This window comes from Sinocyclocheilus rhinocerous, unplaced genomic scaffold, assembly GCF_001515625.1.
Source record: "Sinocyclocheilus rhinocerous isolate Xijiao unplaced genomic scaffold, SAMN03320098_v1.1 scaffold1325, whole genome shotgun sequence".
NCBI lineage: Eukaryota > Metazoa > Chordata > Actinopteri > Cypriniformes > Cyprinidae > Sinocyclocheilus > Sinocyclocheilus rhinocerous.
Genome location: NW_015659004.1, coordinates 295,445 through 312,748, shown reverse-complemented (window position 1 = coordinate 312,748; position 17,304 = coordinate 295,445). Strand labels below are relative to the sequence as shown.

Genomic DNA, 17,304 nt, shown 5'->3' with positions numbered 1-17,304 from the left:
TAATTACTAATGTTACTGACTAAAATTATTGCTTAAAGTTCATTTCACAACAGGATGCTGTTTATTTTTACAAATGGGTCTCAGGGTTCGGTGACTCTTATTTTGAAATTACAGCCCTGGCTTTGTGATATGGGTGTGGTATTGTAAACTGCTGCTCTACAGTGGCAGTTAAATTGTGATTAATTTAATGTTCAAATTATATGTTAAAGAGACAGTAAATAACGTGATACTACAGTCACATGCACCTCAGAAGATCATCTTTGCCTTGAAAAATTACCCTATATAGATGCCATGATTTTGAGTCTCAAGTTTTTTTTTTCTGAAGTGATACTGCTGCAACTGACAATTAGACTTTGAAATTTCTCTTTACACAATTTTAAAGCATAAGTAAAAAATAAAGTAATAATATATTCTAGATGATTTTAATATGTATCACATCGTGTATTAAACTACGCATATTGTACTTATTTTTACATATATCATAATAATTCTGTAGACTATAATAGTCATGAAGCTATTATTATTATTGATATTGATATTTTAAAAGTGGCCCCATAAACCCATACGCCGATGTTTTTTCTTTTTTGCCAATATAGCCAAGTAGCTGTAATTATGGAACCTTTATTTTGAAAAATCGTATTATGACATAATTCACTTAGCCGGAAGTGACTCTCAATCTTTATTTGCAGAGGAGCGCTCGTCCCGTTATTCTCTGTAATTGTTTTTTTATCAATAATTTTTCTGTGTTTTTCGAATAGACAAATTACTGATTTCGGCGGAATAGGAAAGCCCAGAGTGGCATTGCCTGCCAATCTGTAGAAATGTCATAAATATGGTGTAAAGAAGCGAGCTTTCCAGTCGGTGGGCGATTTTTTTCTTCATCACTAAGAATCACCGGGAGGAATTTCTCTGTTTTATCAAACGCAAGTATGTCAGGAAAACATTTCAACGTGCACGAAGTGGGCTGTTGCATCAAATACTTCATATTTGGATTTAATATTATATTTTGGGTGAGTTATGCATTTTTGACATTATGGGCGAGCTGTGAATGTACAGTCTTGCATTTTGTCGCCTGGGATTTGCATTAAAACAACCTCTAGGTGTCTGACACATTGGCCGTGCCTCAAAACCTAGTAAGCTGCCTACCTACAGCATTGTCGAACGTTTCAAACGCGTTTATGGTGGCCAAATGCTGTCGAACGTTCTAAATTCACCTATGAAACCCCAATTTGTGTTGAATGCCATGCTACAAATATATATATATATATATATATGTATGTATATGTATATGTGTATGTGTGTGTGTGTGTCGAACGTTTCAAACGCGTTTATGGTGGCCAAATGCTGTCGAACGTTCTAAATTCACCTATGAAACCCCAATTTGTGTTGAATGTACGGAGGCTGATTTAAGGCATGCCATGCTACAAATATATATATATGTATGTATATGTGTATGTGTGTGTGTGTGTGTGTGTGTGAGAGAATATTCCAAAGGGAGCTTATCTTGGCCAGAATTGCAGTTTGAACATTCCAAAAGCGCTTATGAGGTCCAGAAATGCATTTAGAACATTCCGGATGCTCTTATGTTACTAGAAATAATGTTCAGACGTTCCAAACTCTCTTTATGCTGCTAACAAATGCTGCTAAAATGCTCGAAAACAGAAATGCTGTTAAAACGTTCCAAATGCATATATAATGTGAAGAAAACGAGGTTTGAACGGTCCTAACATGCTTATGATGGCCAAAAATGCTGTCAGCTGTTGCAATCATGCTGTCTACGCAGGCAGCCAACTTGGTTTTGAGCCACAACCCATGTGTCAGGTGGTTTTTTGCCATAATAAAAATCTATAAAAATATGTACTTAACCACAAACAAAATTTCAAAGGTAATTTATAGTGCTTATGCTAAAATACATCATTTATAATTTATTATGCTTATGCTAATATACACTTTTTAGCTGCTGGGGGCGGCGTTCTTGTCCGTGGCTCTGTGGGCCTGGAGTGAGAAGGTGAGTGAAGCCCATCTTTTTACAAACACTTCATATATGAATCTATTTAAGTGAGATCTTGGTCTAATTAAACTGAAATTATTATTAGGGGCCAAGCATCGAAGGTGCTTAGGCATCTATTGTATCTGTTAGTTTTCTTATTATTATTCTTCCGCTTCTTCTTCTTCTGCTCGGGAAGTCTATGGCAGCCCATAGAACCACTTAGAAACATAGAATAGAATGTTCATAGAATCACATAGAAAGTTGTGAAATTTGGCACACAGAGGACAGTCTCAATATTAACCATAGCAAATCTGGAGTCTCTATCTCAATTCTCATCTCAATGACCTGAGGGCACATGAGTAGTTTCAGCATTTTGACCACCTACTGGTCAAAATATATAATATATATATATAATACATTTTTTTATTTATAATTTCTAAAATGTTTGACCAAAAATCATAAGTTAGATTCAGAGCGGCATACCTAATCAACCGATACCCAATTTTCCTATGTCAGACATTTTGAGTGTGGACTATTTCGAATTTTGTAGTAAAATGCTGTTTTTACAAACGCTTTAGCGTAGTTACGAATTTTATGAATCTTATAGAACTGATTGTGGGAATGATATGAAATTTGGCACACAGAAAGAGGTCAGTCTCATCATTAACCACAGCGAAGTTGGAGTCTCTAGCTCAAACTCTGTAGTGCCACCAACAGGCCAAATTTGCACTCATGTTTCTGCTAATAACTTTTGAATCGTAAGGTCTGAAAGCAAAATTCCTTTTTCCTCTGATTCCTTGGCACATATCAAGACGAATGCAATGTACATTTCTATGGGCCAAGATTTTTCGCAATGTGAAATTTTTCAAAAAAACAACTTTTTCCAACTCGTCCTAGACGGTTTGTCCAATTTTCAAACCATTTTTGTAAAGCGCGCTAACAAATTTGACAAAGTGTTGCAAAAATGGACATGAGGCTATATCTCCACAATGCTTTAATGGATACTGGCCAAACTTCTAACAAGCAAGACCTGAGGGCACATGAGTAATTTCGACACAGTGCCACCTACTGGTCAAAAGATATTTTAAAAGCTCAAACACACCTGAACCAGCTAATCAAGGTGTTCAGGGCTACTTTATTATAGACAGGTGTGCTGAAGCAGGGTTGGAACTTAAGTCTGCAGGAAGGTAGCTCTCCAGAAGCAAGGTTGGAGTAACTAAAGACAGCTCCTTAGCTCTTCATTTTACCTCTGTTGTGCTTGGTTGCTTAATTGCTGCTTGCAGCTATATTTATTTATTCTCAGTTTTGTTCCCATTTGTATTTCCATCAGGGGGTTCTCTCCAACATATCCTCCATCACAGATCTGGGCGGGTTTGATCCAGTGTGGCTGTTTCTCGTGGTGGGTGGAGTGATGTTCGTGCTCGGCTTCGCAGGATGCATCGGTGCTCTGAGAGAAAACGCCTTTCTACTTAAGTTTGTATGTTATGTTTTCTTTTTACCAGTGAGTTCAAGCAGACATTTTGAGCAATATTTACTTAGCACACCTTCCATCCACCATAAATATTTTATGCTCTGAATATTAAGTAAAGCATGAGTGTCCATTGTCTGGTTCATGGACTCACTCCAACTGATTTAACACACATATTTACGTGTATGGGATTACATCTCTGCCGCAATTCTGTGCGCGAAAGATCATATTTTGAGCGCGCAAAAGTGCGTTTTGCATGCGCGCGAACTGAGTTTTGTGGAGAAAATATTTGTCTCGCAAAGAAGAAAGTATTTCGAGCGCACGAAAATCAAGCCCTCAGTGCTCTCTAAATGCCAACAGCTCGCTTGCTCAACACAGCGCTACAATATGCCATAATTCCAGCCAATCAGACACTAGGCTGCTAAATTCTAATTGGCTGCCTTGACAACCAATCACAGCATTCCTTGCATTATCTCGACAGCAGAAGAGGAAAAATACAGTGCATGCATAATTATGCAAGTTGATATTCTGATCATATTTTTTTCCAAGCACATTTTACCAATTCCAAACGACATCTGTGACGGGTATGGCTGTGGACTGGGGTTTGGCTGAGGAAAAATTCAGTAAAATTTTTTTTTTTGCTTTAACCTCTGCATTGTCGCAGTACAGTGTTTATTATCTTAATGTTCTTTTTGAATGTCATCATTCAAAGTGTTTCTGTCTTTCATTCAGTTAGGGATAGCTGGCTGTTTTTGTCCATATTAGAAATTTCCTGGAGCGTCTGGAGTTCTATTTCTTCTATAATGTATATGTGGATTTTCTGCGCATCCAGTGTGAATGAAACACACATTACATGTGTTCATAGCACTAAATAATGGCCAATCCATAAAAATAATACTACTTTTTTAAAATCGCATTTAAAAATAGCAAAAAAGAACTAAACCAAAAACTGTGGTAAAAATTTTTAAAAACTGAGATATTTATTGAACCGTGGGCTAACTGTATTGTTGCATTGTTTACTCTGAAATACTGTATAACAGGAATATCACAAACTGAGTGCAGACCCTGATTATTAACCTATAAATTTTTTTTTTTAATTAAATCTCGCAAACCCCCCAAACCCTCCCACTCCCCGAGCCACACTGATGGTACTCAAAAAAATTTTCCAAGGTTGGCAGGTCTGTCATGCTCCTTCAACGATGAGGATCATCTCTTCGCTGACTCTGGAAGAAGCCGAGAGAAAGAAGCAGAGGAAGAAGCTCCAGCTCTGCTCGCCGCCGTCGAAGACGCCCGAAGCAGCGAAGACTCGCTGCGGCCATCCGGCGCTTGAAGAGCAAGTGGAGTATTCCTAAAGAGCAAATTTCTCCGCGCGCGTTGTTGCAAATGTCGTGCCGCGAGGAGCCTTGCATGTGATACCTCGCTCAGCCCTCCCGTTTCCTTTCTCTCCTAAGAGAAAGAAACAGCGGGGCAGCGGGTCTTTGTCAGAGCTTTGTCTTTGTCAGAGCTTTGTCTCAACGCCCGCGGGCCCCGCCCTCCCCTTGTTCTCTCGCCTTGCCGGTGTGCTTCACACAAGATGACCAGCGCCCCTCCTCGGTTGCGAGCGGCTTGGTTTCATTCGGCGTGTCTGAAGAGGACGCTGTCAGCGAGGACGTTATTGCTGACGACTACATGTCTTTGGCGGCATCTGACACAGAAGAGTGTGGAAATTCCGCCGATGAGCCTGAAGTCCCTCCCCCCTCTCAAGCTCCAAGGCCGAAGCCGGACGCCGAACTCATCCGCGTCCTGTCAAAGGCGGTGGAGGACATGGGCCTCGAGTAGTCGACTCCGGGAGAGCCCGCCCACGGCCTGTTGGACGAGTGGTACCTGCCGGGAAGCTGTCAACAGTCCTCTCGCCAACGCCCCGCCCCATTCTTGCCTGCAGTTCATGATGAGCTCACCAAGACGTGGCGCGCCCCCTACTCGGCTCGGGTAAATCCCTCTACAGCAGCAGCTCTCACCACCGTTGATGGAGCTGATGACAAGGGATACTGCAAGATCCCCCTTCTGGAGGAAGCGGTTGCTGCTCTTCTGTGCCCGCCATCTGCCCTTGCATTGAAGGCCCATGCAGCACATCTATCTAAGCCCTGCAGGACCACCTCAGCGCTCACCAACAGGGCTTATGCAGCAGCCGGCCAGGCCGGTTCGGCGCTGCATACAATGGCAGTTTTCCAGGTGTTTCAAGCCAAGCTTCTCCACGGCATGGACGAGTCTGGCCGAGAACACCAGGAGGCTTTCAAGGAGATGCGCACAGCGACAGATCTAGCTCTGCGGGCCACGAAAGCAACGGCGCAGGCGATCAGCAAGACCATGGCCAGTCTGGTGGTGCTGGAGCCCCACCTATGGTTAAACCTTACTGAGATCAGGGACGCTGAGAAAATGGCCTTCCTCGACTCACCAGTCTCGCCGAAGGGGCTGTTAGGCACCGCTGTGGATGGGTTTGCAGAGAGGTTTTTGGAGGCTCAGAAGATGTCGCAAGTGCTGCATCACTTCCTCCCCAGACGCTCTGGCCCCGTGGCTGTGAGCTGCCAGAAGAACCCCGCCACTCAGCCTGCAAAGCCAGCGCAGCCTCAGCTCCAACGAAAATCAGAGCCTGAGCTGCAACAGCGCTCCCGGACGGCAAAACGCTTCCCCTTCCCGAAGCGTCAAGGTCCCCGCCCACGAGTTGTGCTGGACCCCGAGCCGCCTAAGTCGTCCTTGTGCGCCAGAGAGAAAGAGGAGGGGCTCTGTTCTTGCCTCGGCTGGAACGCCCCGAAAAACAGCTCGTTTTCATTCTCCATCCCTCCGAGAACCTCTGAGCAATGGAGTTTCATTTCTAGCGGGTCACGCCCTGCAGGTGCAGCACGTACCTGAATGTTTTACCGCTGTGATAGCGGACCCACATACAATAAAGAGCAAAATTTCTCTTCACTCTCTCTCAATTCAATTCAGTTAAGCTTTATTAGCATGACTGTGTAACATAATGTTGCCAAAGCATTAACATATATATAACAACAACATAAATAATAATAAATAAAATCCATCTAAATAAATGAAAAGAAAAAGTAATTCAGTATCGAGTTAATCATGTCAACATCTAACATTGTGAATGGTTAATACATATTTAGCAGCTAGTGCAGCTGTGTTGTTATCTTCAAGTAAAAAGGGCATTTTCTCACATATTTAGCAGCTAGTGCAGCTGTGTTGTCATCTTCTCCAAGTAAAAAGGGCATTTTCTCAGTATCACTAAGTTCAGTAAATGATGGGATCAGGGCTTCAAATCTGGGGAGAAATGTTCCCCTCACATTGTGATATTTAGGACAGATCAGCAGAAAGTGTTTCTCGTTCTCTATTTGCTGTAGATCACAGTGTCTACAGATCCTCTGCTCTTGCTCTGTCCATGTTTGTCTATGTCTTCCTCTCTCTATTTCTAAATCATGGTTACTTAATCTGTATTTGGAGAGGATTTGTCTTTCTTTAAATGGTTTAATCAATAAATAATTGGCAAATTTAGTCGTTCTGTTTAGGGTTGAGTAGCATTGGAGTTTATTTTGGAGGTCAAAGTGTATTTTTAGAGATTGATCATGAGTGTCTTTTAGATTTTTGTCAATTTCTTTAATAAGAAATCTCTCTCTCACTCTCTTGAATGCGAGTTCCCCGTCACTTCTTGGCATGCTCTCATTCGAAAGAATAAACCCTCTCGCCTCCCGTTTCACGGCTTGGGCAGCCATTCCGGGAGTATCGGGTTGGGTTTTAAAAACAATTTGACGAGGTTACTCGCGCCAATTCGCTCGCAGGCCACCTCGCTTCACAGGCGTCATCCAAACTTCTGTTCCGGACAACAAAGCGCTCGTTCTCCAACAGGAGGTGCAGACGTTGCTTGCAAAAGGCGCTGTGGAAATAGTGCCCTCAGCGAACAGCGAGTCGGGCTTTTTCAGCCGCTACTTCCTCGTCCCAAAGAAAGATGGCGGGCTCAGACCCATTCTGAATCTCAGGCATCTGAACCACTCGCTTATGCGCCGGTCGTTCAAGGTGTTAACCATAAAACAGATCCTCGCGCACATTTGCCCCGAGGACAGGCTTTTGACTGTGGATCTGAAAGATGCATACTTTCACATTCACATAGCCCCCCATCACAGACCGTTCTTGAGATTCGCTTTCGAGGGAGTGGCCTATCAGTACACAGTCCTTCCGTTTGGACTGTCTCTGGCCCCGCGCACTTTCACGAAGTGCGTAGACACGGCTCTTTCACCTCTGAGACCGATGGGAATCCGTGTTTGAACTACCTCGACGATTGGCTGGTTCTAGCCAGAACAGAATGGGAGTTGGCTGCCCACAGAGAGCTGTTACTCAGCCACTTGGAGCGCCTTGGGTTGATCATCAACCCGCACAAGAGTTTAGACTCCGCCCAAATGCGGGCATGGGTTACGCCGGAACGATCCCTGACTATTCAGCGATTGGTGGCATCCCTCAAACCGGGGATGACATGCCCCCTAAAGGTTTTTCAGAAGTTGCTTGGCCTCATGGCGGCCGCTGCCTCTGTGATTTCTCTGGGCCTGCTTCACATGCGACCCCTTCAGTTTTGGCTCAAGGCCCGCATTCCACCCCACACTTGGCGCCTGGGGCAGCTTCCTGTCATGGTAAACCACCGCTGTGTCAAGGCGGTGGCCCCCTGGACGACCTCTTACCTGTTCCAAACAGGAATGAGGTTAGGCACGAGCTCCAAAAGGAAGGTAGTCACGACAGACGCCTCCAACTCCGGTTGGGGCGCCCTGCTGGAGGGCAATCCGGCGTTCGGCTCCTGGTCAGCCCCGGAGCAACGCCTGCATATCAACTGCCTAGAGATGTTGGCAGTTTTCTTAGCCCTGAAAACCTTCCTTCCGGCCTTGAAAGGGCACCACGTCTTGGTCCGGTCGGACAGCATGACGGTGGTGGCTTATATCAATCATCAAGGTGGTCTCAGGTCACACACTCTTTGCAGGATGGCTCGTCGCCTCCTCTTTTGGGCACACAGGGCGCTCCTCTCGCTAAGGGTGGTTCATGGGCCGGGCAGATTGAACCTTGGCACAGACATGCTGTCCAGAGGCAAGGTAGCCCCGGGCGAATGGGCGTTACACCCTCAAATGGTTCAAGAGATCTGGTCAGTCTTTGGGAAGGCAGAGGTCAACCTCTTTGCCTCAGAAGACAACACTCACTGCCCAACATATTTTTCAATACAGCGAGATGCTCTGGCCCACGATTGGCCCAGTGCTCGCCTATATGCTTTTCCCCTGATCGTCCTGATTCCTCAGGTCGTCAGGCGGGTCAGGGAGACCAAGTGCTCTCTCCTCCTAGTGGCCCCGCTCTGGAGGAACCAGGCCTGGTTCCCGGAGCTAGTGCCACTCTCAGCTGCAGCCCCGTGGCCCATTCCGCTGAGGGGGAACCTTCTCTCGCAGGCGAAAGGCATGATTTGGCATCCCCGGCCGGAGCTGTGGAGCCTTCATGTATGGTGCCTCAGCAGCTACACAAACGTGAACAAATCAGGCTTCAGTACAGAGTAAAACAGGAGTTTTGCCATACACAACGCTCGTTCCCTTATCTCAGGGAACCGAGGTTACGTCAGTAACCGGAGCGTTCTATCGTTCCGAAGTCAATGGGTTTTTGAATAGGTTTTTGGTTAAAAGCCTGAAATAAGGTGTGTGGTTAACACAAGCCCAAGATATTTTCATAAGAAATCATCAGTAATACCCACTTGGAAAAACTGCCTATGGAAAAATCGTATTGAGTTTTTCCTCAAGGGAATCAGGGTGATGCAAATTTTTCCAGGTTCTACAAAATTTTGTCATCAGTGCAGCACTCCATTCCAGTATTTGTAAGGCAGTAAAAGGATTGTGCTAAAGCTTTAGGTACATTTAAAGTTTCAGTCTTTGGTTTGGCGTAAGTGCCTTGAACTTGTTGTCATGGCACACATCTTATCTACATGATGATGTGTTTTACACAATGCGTTTCTGTGTCCTGTTTTGCAATGTACACATTAAAAGTAAAGGTTCCAGAAGAGGATTTTCACAGTGATGACATAGAAACCCAAAAAGGTTCTGTGGGAAGATTCTTACAAGATCAATTCTTAAAAGAACCATTTTTATCATTTTAATAATCTAAAGAATTCTAAGAACCATTTTAATAATATAAATATTTTTTTTGCTCTATAAAGAACCTTGAACAACCTAAATGATAAAAAAGTAGGGCTATGCAAATAAATACAAGAAAGAAGGATAATTAGTTTAGTTTGCAAATATTACAACGATGTATAGACTGCCTGTTAGATTATTAAAGGCAATATTTTAAAATGACAATTCAACATGATCAGACTTTAAACCCAAAGCTGAAATTATTTACAAAGAAAATTTGAATGGAGTCTGTATTGTACTGTATATGAAGTGGTTGAGCTGAATTCATTGCAAAAGTTTAATACTTGATCCCTAACCTGAATGTTTGAGATAAAACTAATACAATGCTGCTTTGCAAATACTGTAAACAAAATGCTTATCTCAGCCGTGTGCAGACATATGTGAATAGAGAGTGCAGGTGGTTAATCACATTTTTGAATGGCTGGATATGGGTAGCTACGTAGGTAGGTAAGATTGACTGGTTTGAATGTGGTTTGAAAGTGTGTGAACTTCCTCTCACGCAGGTTCTGGGGGTCTGTGTTACTCCTTTCATATGAGAGGATGCTGTGAGAGCTTTGTGGGAATGTCAAGAATGGTGTTGCGAAAGTATTACAAGAGGCCCGTTTCCTCTGTAGGGTAACGGAGGCTTTCTTAAAACATCTGGAAACACCAGATGAACTGTGATGTCAGTCGGGAAGTATTCATTGCGGTCACAGTGACAAATCATTGCTCACTGTACTTGTATAAAACATTGTGTGTGCAGTAGGAGATGAATGTTGTGAAAATGTGACTGTTTTGAGATGGGAAATGAGGAGAACTGCGTCATCTCTAAAAAATGTGAATTTCTCTGTAAATGTTTCGAGGGATGTTGGCAGGGTTAGGAATCATAAACCAGAAAAAAATCACTTCGTTTAATCTGCTGTGGGAATTTAACACATTCTTGATTTATTGGAGACCTTTAAAGCTGATATTATCCATCATGAGTTGTGTAACCAGAACTCTGCTGTCCTCTTCCGCAGTTTTCCGTTTTTCTGGGAATCATATTTTTCCTGGAGTTGACCGCGGGAGTCTTGGCGTTTGTCTTTAAGGACTGGATTAAAGACCAGCTCAAGTTCTTCATCAACAACAATATTAGAGCATACAGAGATGACATTGACCTACAGAATCTCATCGACTTCACACAAGATTATGTAAGTACACACTGGCACACGCATAAAACCAAACCAAGAAAAGTGTTTATTTTTTTTTATTTATTTTTTTTTTTAAGGTAAAGTTACTTTTTTGTGGTAATGGCAATTTAATGTGCAAACATAAGTCTAAATCAATAAGTATGCCCTTCTGAAATGTTTCTGTTTATTTTGCTGGTATAATAAAAATCAGAGGATGGATTAAAATGTGTAAAAGTGACAGTAAAGAGTGTTGGGCGATATGCTTCATAGTCATATCATCCTATCGTCAGCCTGTGAGATCACCGATACACAATATCATCGTGCTAATTTATTTAATTATTATTATCATAGCCAGAGAGTGAACCAACTCCAAGGTACAGCTAAAAGCAGCCTAATGTTAGTGTAATCTACACATTATATCTTTTTTGTCAAGTAGCTTATGGATGTCATGTCATAAAATATTTTTAATATGCGTGAATTTGTAATTAACATGATCACAATTTAATAAAAACATTGTAAGTTACTAATTATAATGCTTACATTACCTCAGTTATACAAACAGCAGCTACAGAAAACGAGCGAAGAACATTTACATCATCAAAGAACATCATCTTAAAGGGATAGATGAAAATTCTGTCATCAATTATTCATTTGAAATAGAATTCCTCATTAATTACTCTCAAAGCTACGAGAATACTTTTTGTGCGTAAATAAAACCAAAATAAAGACTTCATTCAACAATTCGTCTCCTCCTCCATTTTGGAGAGTATCACATACGTAAACAACGTATGCTGTTCTGTGTCAGCAGCACTGTACGTGGATGCGCTGCTTACGTTGTTTGCGCTTTGATCTGAACGTAAACGGCGTATCCGCGTATATACATTGCATACGTTGTTTACGTATGTGATACTCTCCAAAATGGCGCTATAGGGTGACACGGAGGAGACGAATTGTTGAATAAAGTCGTTATTTTTGTTTTCTTTGCGCACAAAAAGTATTCTCGTAGCTTCGTTAAATTATGGTTAAACCACTGATGTCACATGAACTATTTTAACGATCTCCTTGCTACGTTTCTGGACCTTGATCGTGTAAGGACCCTTGCTGTCTATAGGAGGGTCAGAGATCTCTCAGATTCCATCAAAAATATCTTAATTTGTGTTCTGAAGATGAACGGAGGTCTTACGGGTTTGGAACGACATGAGGGTAAGTAATTAATGACAGAATTTTCATTTTGGGGTGAACTATCCCTTTAAGTCTAGCGTGAGTTTATGCACTTAAAAAAACACTCCCATTATAATCAGTTATGCTACATCTTAAACTTGCATCACACATACATCTGCACTTTGTTGTTTATGATGAGAGGATTCGCGAGAGAGCACTGAACTACAAAACTCTGGTATTTCAGCGAGGACTCATCTGAACGCTTCTGATTGGCCATTGCATTCATAAGCTCAACCGAATCGTGTGTGATTGGTTATAATGCGCAACACTGTAAAAATGTGTAAAAATAAATTTGATGACACAAATAAGCCCTAATATTAATTAGATAATAATACTAGCCTAATAAAAATAATAATCTTGATACTGTCAAAGGCATCAACCACAGGCGATATCTCGGACTATCGTTGATACACGATACTTTGGTCTATCAGCACAACCCAAGTAAAGACATTTTTACTGTTACAAAAGAATTCTAGTTCAAATGCTGATCTTTTGAATTTTCTATTAATCAAAGGATACTGGGAAAAAAGGTAACCTATCACGGTTTCCACGAACATGTTAAGCAACACTTTCAACATTCAACATTTTCTTGAGCAAAAAAACATTGTTTTATAGTTATTTTCAATTGTAACAATATTTCACAGTATTATTGTTTTTACTGCTTTTTTGATCAAATAAATGCAGCTTCTGTAAGCGTCTTACTAATTCTCCCCAAACTTTTGAAAGGTAGCGTTGGAGCTTTGATATAGCTTACGCTCCCTAACAATTTAATAAACAGGGCCCTCTGATGCATTAAAACCCATTGTCTTAATTTATCTCCAGTGTCTTGTGAGTGCTCTTTCATTTCAGCAGCTGTCCTTCGAATTTACAACCGAAATGCAATCTGCCAAGCGTGGTTATTTTATTGATTTATAGACAGCTGTGTCCTCTTTAGAGCATATAATAGTTTAGAATTGAATTTTGCATTAGATTTAATAATGTCCAGGAAGCCACATGTCAAACACAGTGATGATTAATTCAGTGTCGTTTTGTTTCGCCTGATATAAAAACCTTTTCCCTGCTTCTAGATATTTGGGATCTGCCTGGCACAGAATCTTCTGAGTGACATTGAGGCGGTCAGGGAGAGCTGGTAAGGAACATCCCTGATAAAAGAACTACACCCGTCATGAGATCTGCATTTTGATTAGAGTCACAACACAAGACTAACAATGAAACCATTTATTAAAACCATCTTTTTTATTCATTTAGACTGGTAGCAAACACCTGTTTGGTTTAATGCGGTTTCAGTCCCAACTCATAACAAGCACACTGGATGAAATCTTGTTTTCTTAAGCTGTGAGTTTGATGGTAATGAGCAGGTAGACATTGTCACATCTTACTAACATCTGTTTTTCATCCTCCAGTTTGTTCACCTGAAGCACTCGAGCCGTTCTGCAGACAGATCCTCCATTTCTCTGTCAGTCAGCAGCAGGGTTGGCACATTGTCATCACAGTATCCTAGCAACCAGTGAGGGATTCCATTCACATACCTCCTTTATATTTCAATGTACAGCGACATCTTCATGTTTTGCTTTGATTTGCTTTTAATCCTTCAAGTACAAAAAAATGCAGATGAGCTGAAGGCCACTGTCAAAGAAACCTGGGCTTCCATGCCACCTCAGCAGTGCCACAAACTGATCACCTCCATGCCACGCCGAATTGAGGCAGTAATTAAAGCAAAAGGAGCCCCTACCAAGTATTGAGTACATGTACAGTAAAATGAACATACTTTCCAGAAGGCCAACAATTCACTAAAAATGTTTTTTTTATTGGTCTTATGAAGTATTCTAATTTGTTGAGATGCACCTGTATTTTTATTATTTAATTAATTTCATAAAATATTTATATGGGAGTATTTGTTGTATTCTCTTTAATTTCTGAGAATTTTAATAAAAAAAAAAAATCCAGATTCCAGACGGTATAATTTTCAATACAGTGAGTTGTGAATTGCAAAAAAACTATTGGTAATTGTACCGAAAAATCTTGATGGTACAAAATAGGCTTAATATAATTGTTATCTTAGAATTTAGAGAAATTGGAGAATTTAATGATTTTGATTAAAGCATCTGCCAAATGCATAAATATAAAAGGGATGGACTATAATTGGGACTTATTGTTATGAATGAGATTCACCCATATGTATGATATTGAATCATGAAATATTTCTGAAATCATGAAAGATGACGAGAATGTTTTGCTTTGATTGTGAAATGAATCTGCAGCCTGTTAGATAGTGGTTTTGTGACTTTTGTAAAAACAGGGTTTGTGAGATTATTTGAAACACAAGCTGATTTAATGAATATCTATGGTTGTGATAATGCCTTTTCACTTTACACTTTCCTGATGTGTGTAACCTTAATATATCATAATATGTTTGTTTTTAGTTCATTAAAGTATTGGACAGTCTTGGTGAAAGGTAAAAACACTTAACTGGTTTTGCAGTATGTGCACAGTGAAACTGGAGAACAGGGACGTTTTAGTATTAAAAATATGCAGGTCTAAACGAATCCCTCTTTTGTCTAGCACTTATAATCTAGCCCATGCTGGCTCTGGTTTAAAACTCATAGCCTAAACTTTTGGTACATTGTTGACTGGAAGTGCCATAAAAATATTATTAAATATTGGCATATTTTTCCAGTTTCTCAAAAAAAAAAAAGCAACACAATTTAAATTAAAATTGCTGCAATTGTAACATACTGTATAATCATCTTGTTATTATCAGAAAATGTAGTTTTTCTGAGCAAGATTATTAAAACTTTATCGTTATAGTTATTGCCCTAGCTGTGAACGGGTCATAAATATTGTCTCAATAATGGCATACTTGAGAAAAAGAAAAGGAGATGGATCTGCATTTCTTATATTTGGCCAGAAATCTATTTTGTTTTTATTCTTATTTTCCCTGTTTCTGTGTCATTTCTTCATATTAATTTTACATGACCTTATTTAACAAATGTAATAAACCATTTACATTGTTTCCCAAGATGGTGGTATTGGAAACAATAAATTTTATATGTTTTTTTTTGTGTGGTAAGCCTTGTGTCTATGTCTGTGACTCCTTTCTAGACACTACTTATTAACAATAAAGTGTTATTAATTGTCTCTAAAATGTAATTATGAACCTACATAAGGCTCACATGCCATGCAGTGTTTTTTTAAATGTTAATCTTTATAAAATTTAATATATTTAATGAAATTGAGTGTTAAAAGACAATAAAACCTTATTATTCACCCCCTTGTACCCCCTTTTTACAAAATACAATCGAATTAAAAATTTATCATAAAAACTTCACTGCAGTTACGCTATTAAATATTACTAAAATTATACTGCAATTTGTACATTGTACACAAAGTTTGTAAATTAATATAAGTTACAATCTTTTAAAATTTGCTTGTGTTTAATAAAGTTGTAGATGTGAGCATATTATTCCTCATGCAGTCTTAAGTAGACATTAGATGGCGCTAGAGGATATGAAAGATGTCATCCAAGGTGTCGAAGAGTACCTGCCCTTTAAAGATAAACTGATGAAGGTCAGGATTTAACTGTGAAAATTAAATAGAAATTAATATTAATTTACAGCTGTACAAGAACAGTAACAACATTGCAAACAACGATTCATTTATAAACTACTTATTAGTGATTCTGTAACACACGTGACAACGCTTACAGATTAACCTTTGCCTGGGTCTTTATGGTTTATGGTTAAATAAACTGCATTAATTTCACAGTTAACACAAACATAGATCTTTACCCTAAGAGGTATAATTAAACACTATGATGTTCTGTTAAAAAGTATTTGGCTATTCCTTGAAATCCACCAATTAACATTAAAGTATAAATATGAAACAAATTTTGAGATTGGTAATGTTTAACACACACACACACACACTTAACTAAATTTCAGGGGTGTGTCCACCTTGAGACCTTGCTGGGAATGAAACCGCAATGCCTAAATCACCTCAAGTGCACTTGCTTATACAACCCTTCTTCTTCCTTTTGGAAGCAGCATTGGTAATCTGAGCAGATTAGGATCTGCTGTGTTTTCTTAATCCCACCACGATTAAAATAGGATTAGAACTCATCTCCTGGCCTCAGTATTACAGTAACTGCTCAGTGGCACTGACACTCTGTCTTTCTGTCCCATAGAGCAAAGGCACAGCAAAAGGGGTCACTTTTGAACTGTCATCTTTTCACTTTTCTCACACTGACAAATACTGTAGGCTACTATACACATACGTATAAAATTAATGGGCATAATTCAACAGTTTAAATATGTAAATTTGTATTCTACAGGACGACCAACCATGTGTTCAGCAATGGCTGCACAAATTTAAAGACAATATGGGAAAAGGACATTGGGGCTGTAATCGGGGACGAAGAGTGGAAAAGAATTTTGCCAAATACAGGTAAATACGTAAGAGAAGCCAGAGGGCAATTTACACAGTACAAAATCATACACAGGTTCTATCTGACACCTCTTAGACTTAATAGAATGGGTCTGACAAATAATAATGTTTGCTGGAAATGTCAAAAGGACAGAGGTACTTTTATTCACTGTATCTGACTGGGAGTGTCCACTTATTCAGCCTTTATGGCACCAAATTTTAAATGGAATAACAGTACCATTATCACCAAAATTGTGTCTATTGGGAGACAGGGAGCAGATGCCAAATATTTCAAATGGAGAGTTTGCATATATTTGTAAATGTTAAACTGTGTCTTCTAGTAGGCCTATAGTAGGCCTACAGTTAATAGTTATTTTACCATTTATGATGAACAATTTTTATATTAAATATTTAATATATTAAAATTTGTTAAAATTAATGCCTACACACTCACACACACAAACACAATATTAAGAACACACACTTTTATTTATACGTTAACTTACATTATAACATTTGCTACATCATGGATTTTGAAATGGCTGGCATTTCTATAGAATTGTCTGTATACTAAATACAAAGTTTAATATAAAGTTAAAGGTATGTTTTCAATTATGAAATTACATTTTATGTTAGCCTATTTTTTTTAAAGGCGCACTAACTCTTTATCGGCATCTGTGGTTAAAGCTGCAGTCCGTAAGTTTGGCCTCTTTGTCGCCATCTCTGTTTGAAAACCTGCAATTGCAGCTGTGTGCGGAATTATCTTCCTTGCGTGGGTTGTACTCTGGCACGGCTCCAGCGCGGATGAATCTAATGTTTTGAGGAGTATGTGTGGCAGTCAGTCACTGCACCGGTGTGGATATTGTACTTTGC

At 40.0% G+C, this 17,304-nt stretch overlaps 1 protein-coding gene across 1 annotated transcript; it reads left to right on the top strand.

Moving 5' to 3' along the window:
• Positions 1 to 665: 665 nt before the first annotated feature.
• On the top strand, positions 666 to 13,142 carry LOC107723153 (tetraspanin-5-like). Its single transcript, XM_016531682.1, has 5 exons — positions 666 to 1,010; positions 1,958 to 2,008; positions 3,321 to 3,467; positions 10,639 to 10,809; positions 13,077 to 13,142. The coding sequence occupies exons 1-5, from the start codon at positions 930 to 932 to the stop codon at positions 13,140 to 13,142; spliced, it is 516 nt and encodes a 171-aa protein (XP_016387168.1). The 5' UTR covers positions 666 to 929.
• The last annotated feature ends 4,162 nt before the right edge of the window (positions 13,143 to 17,304 follow it).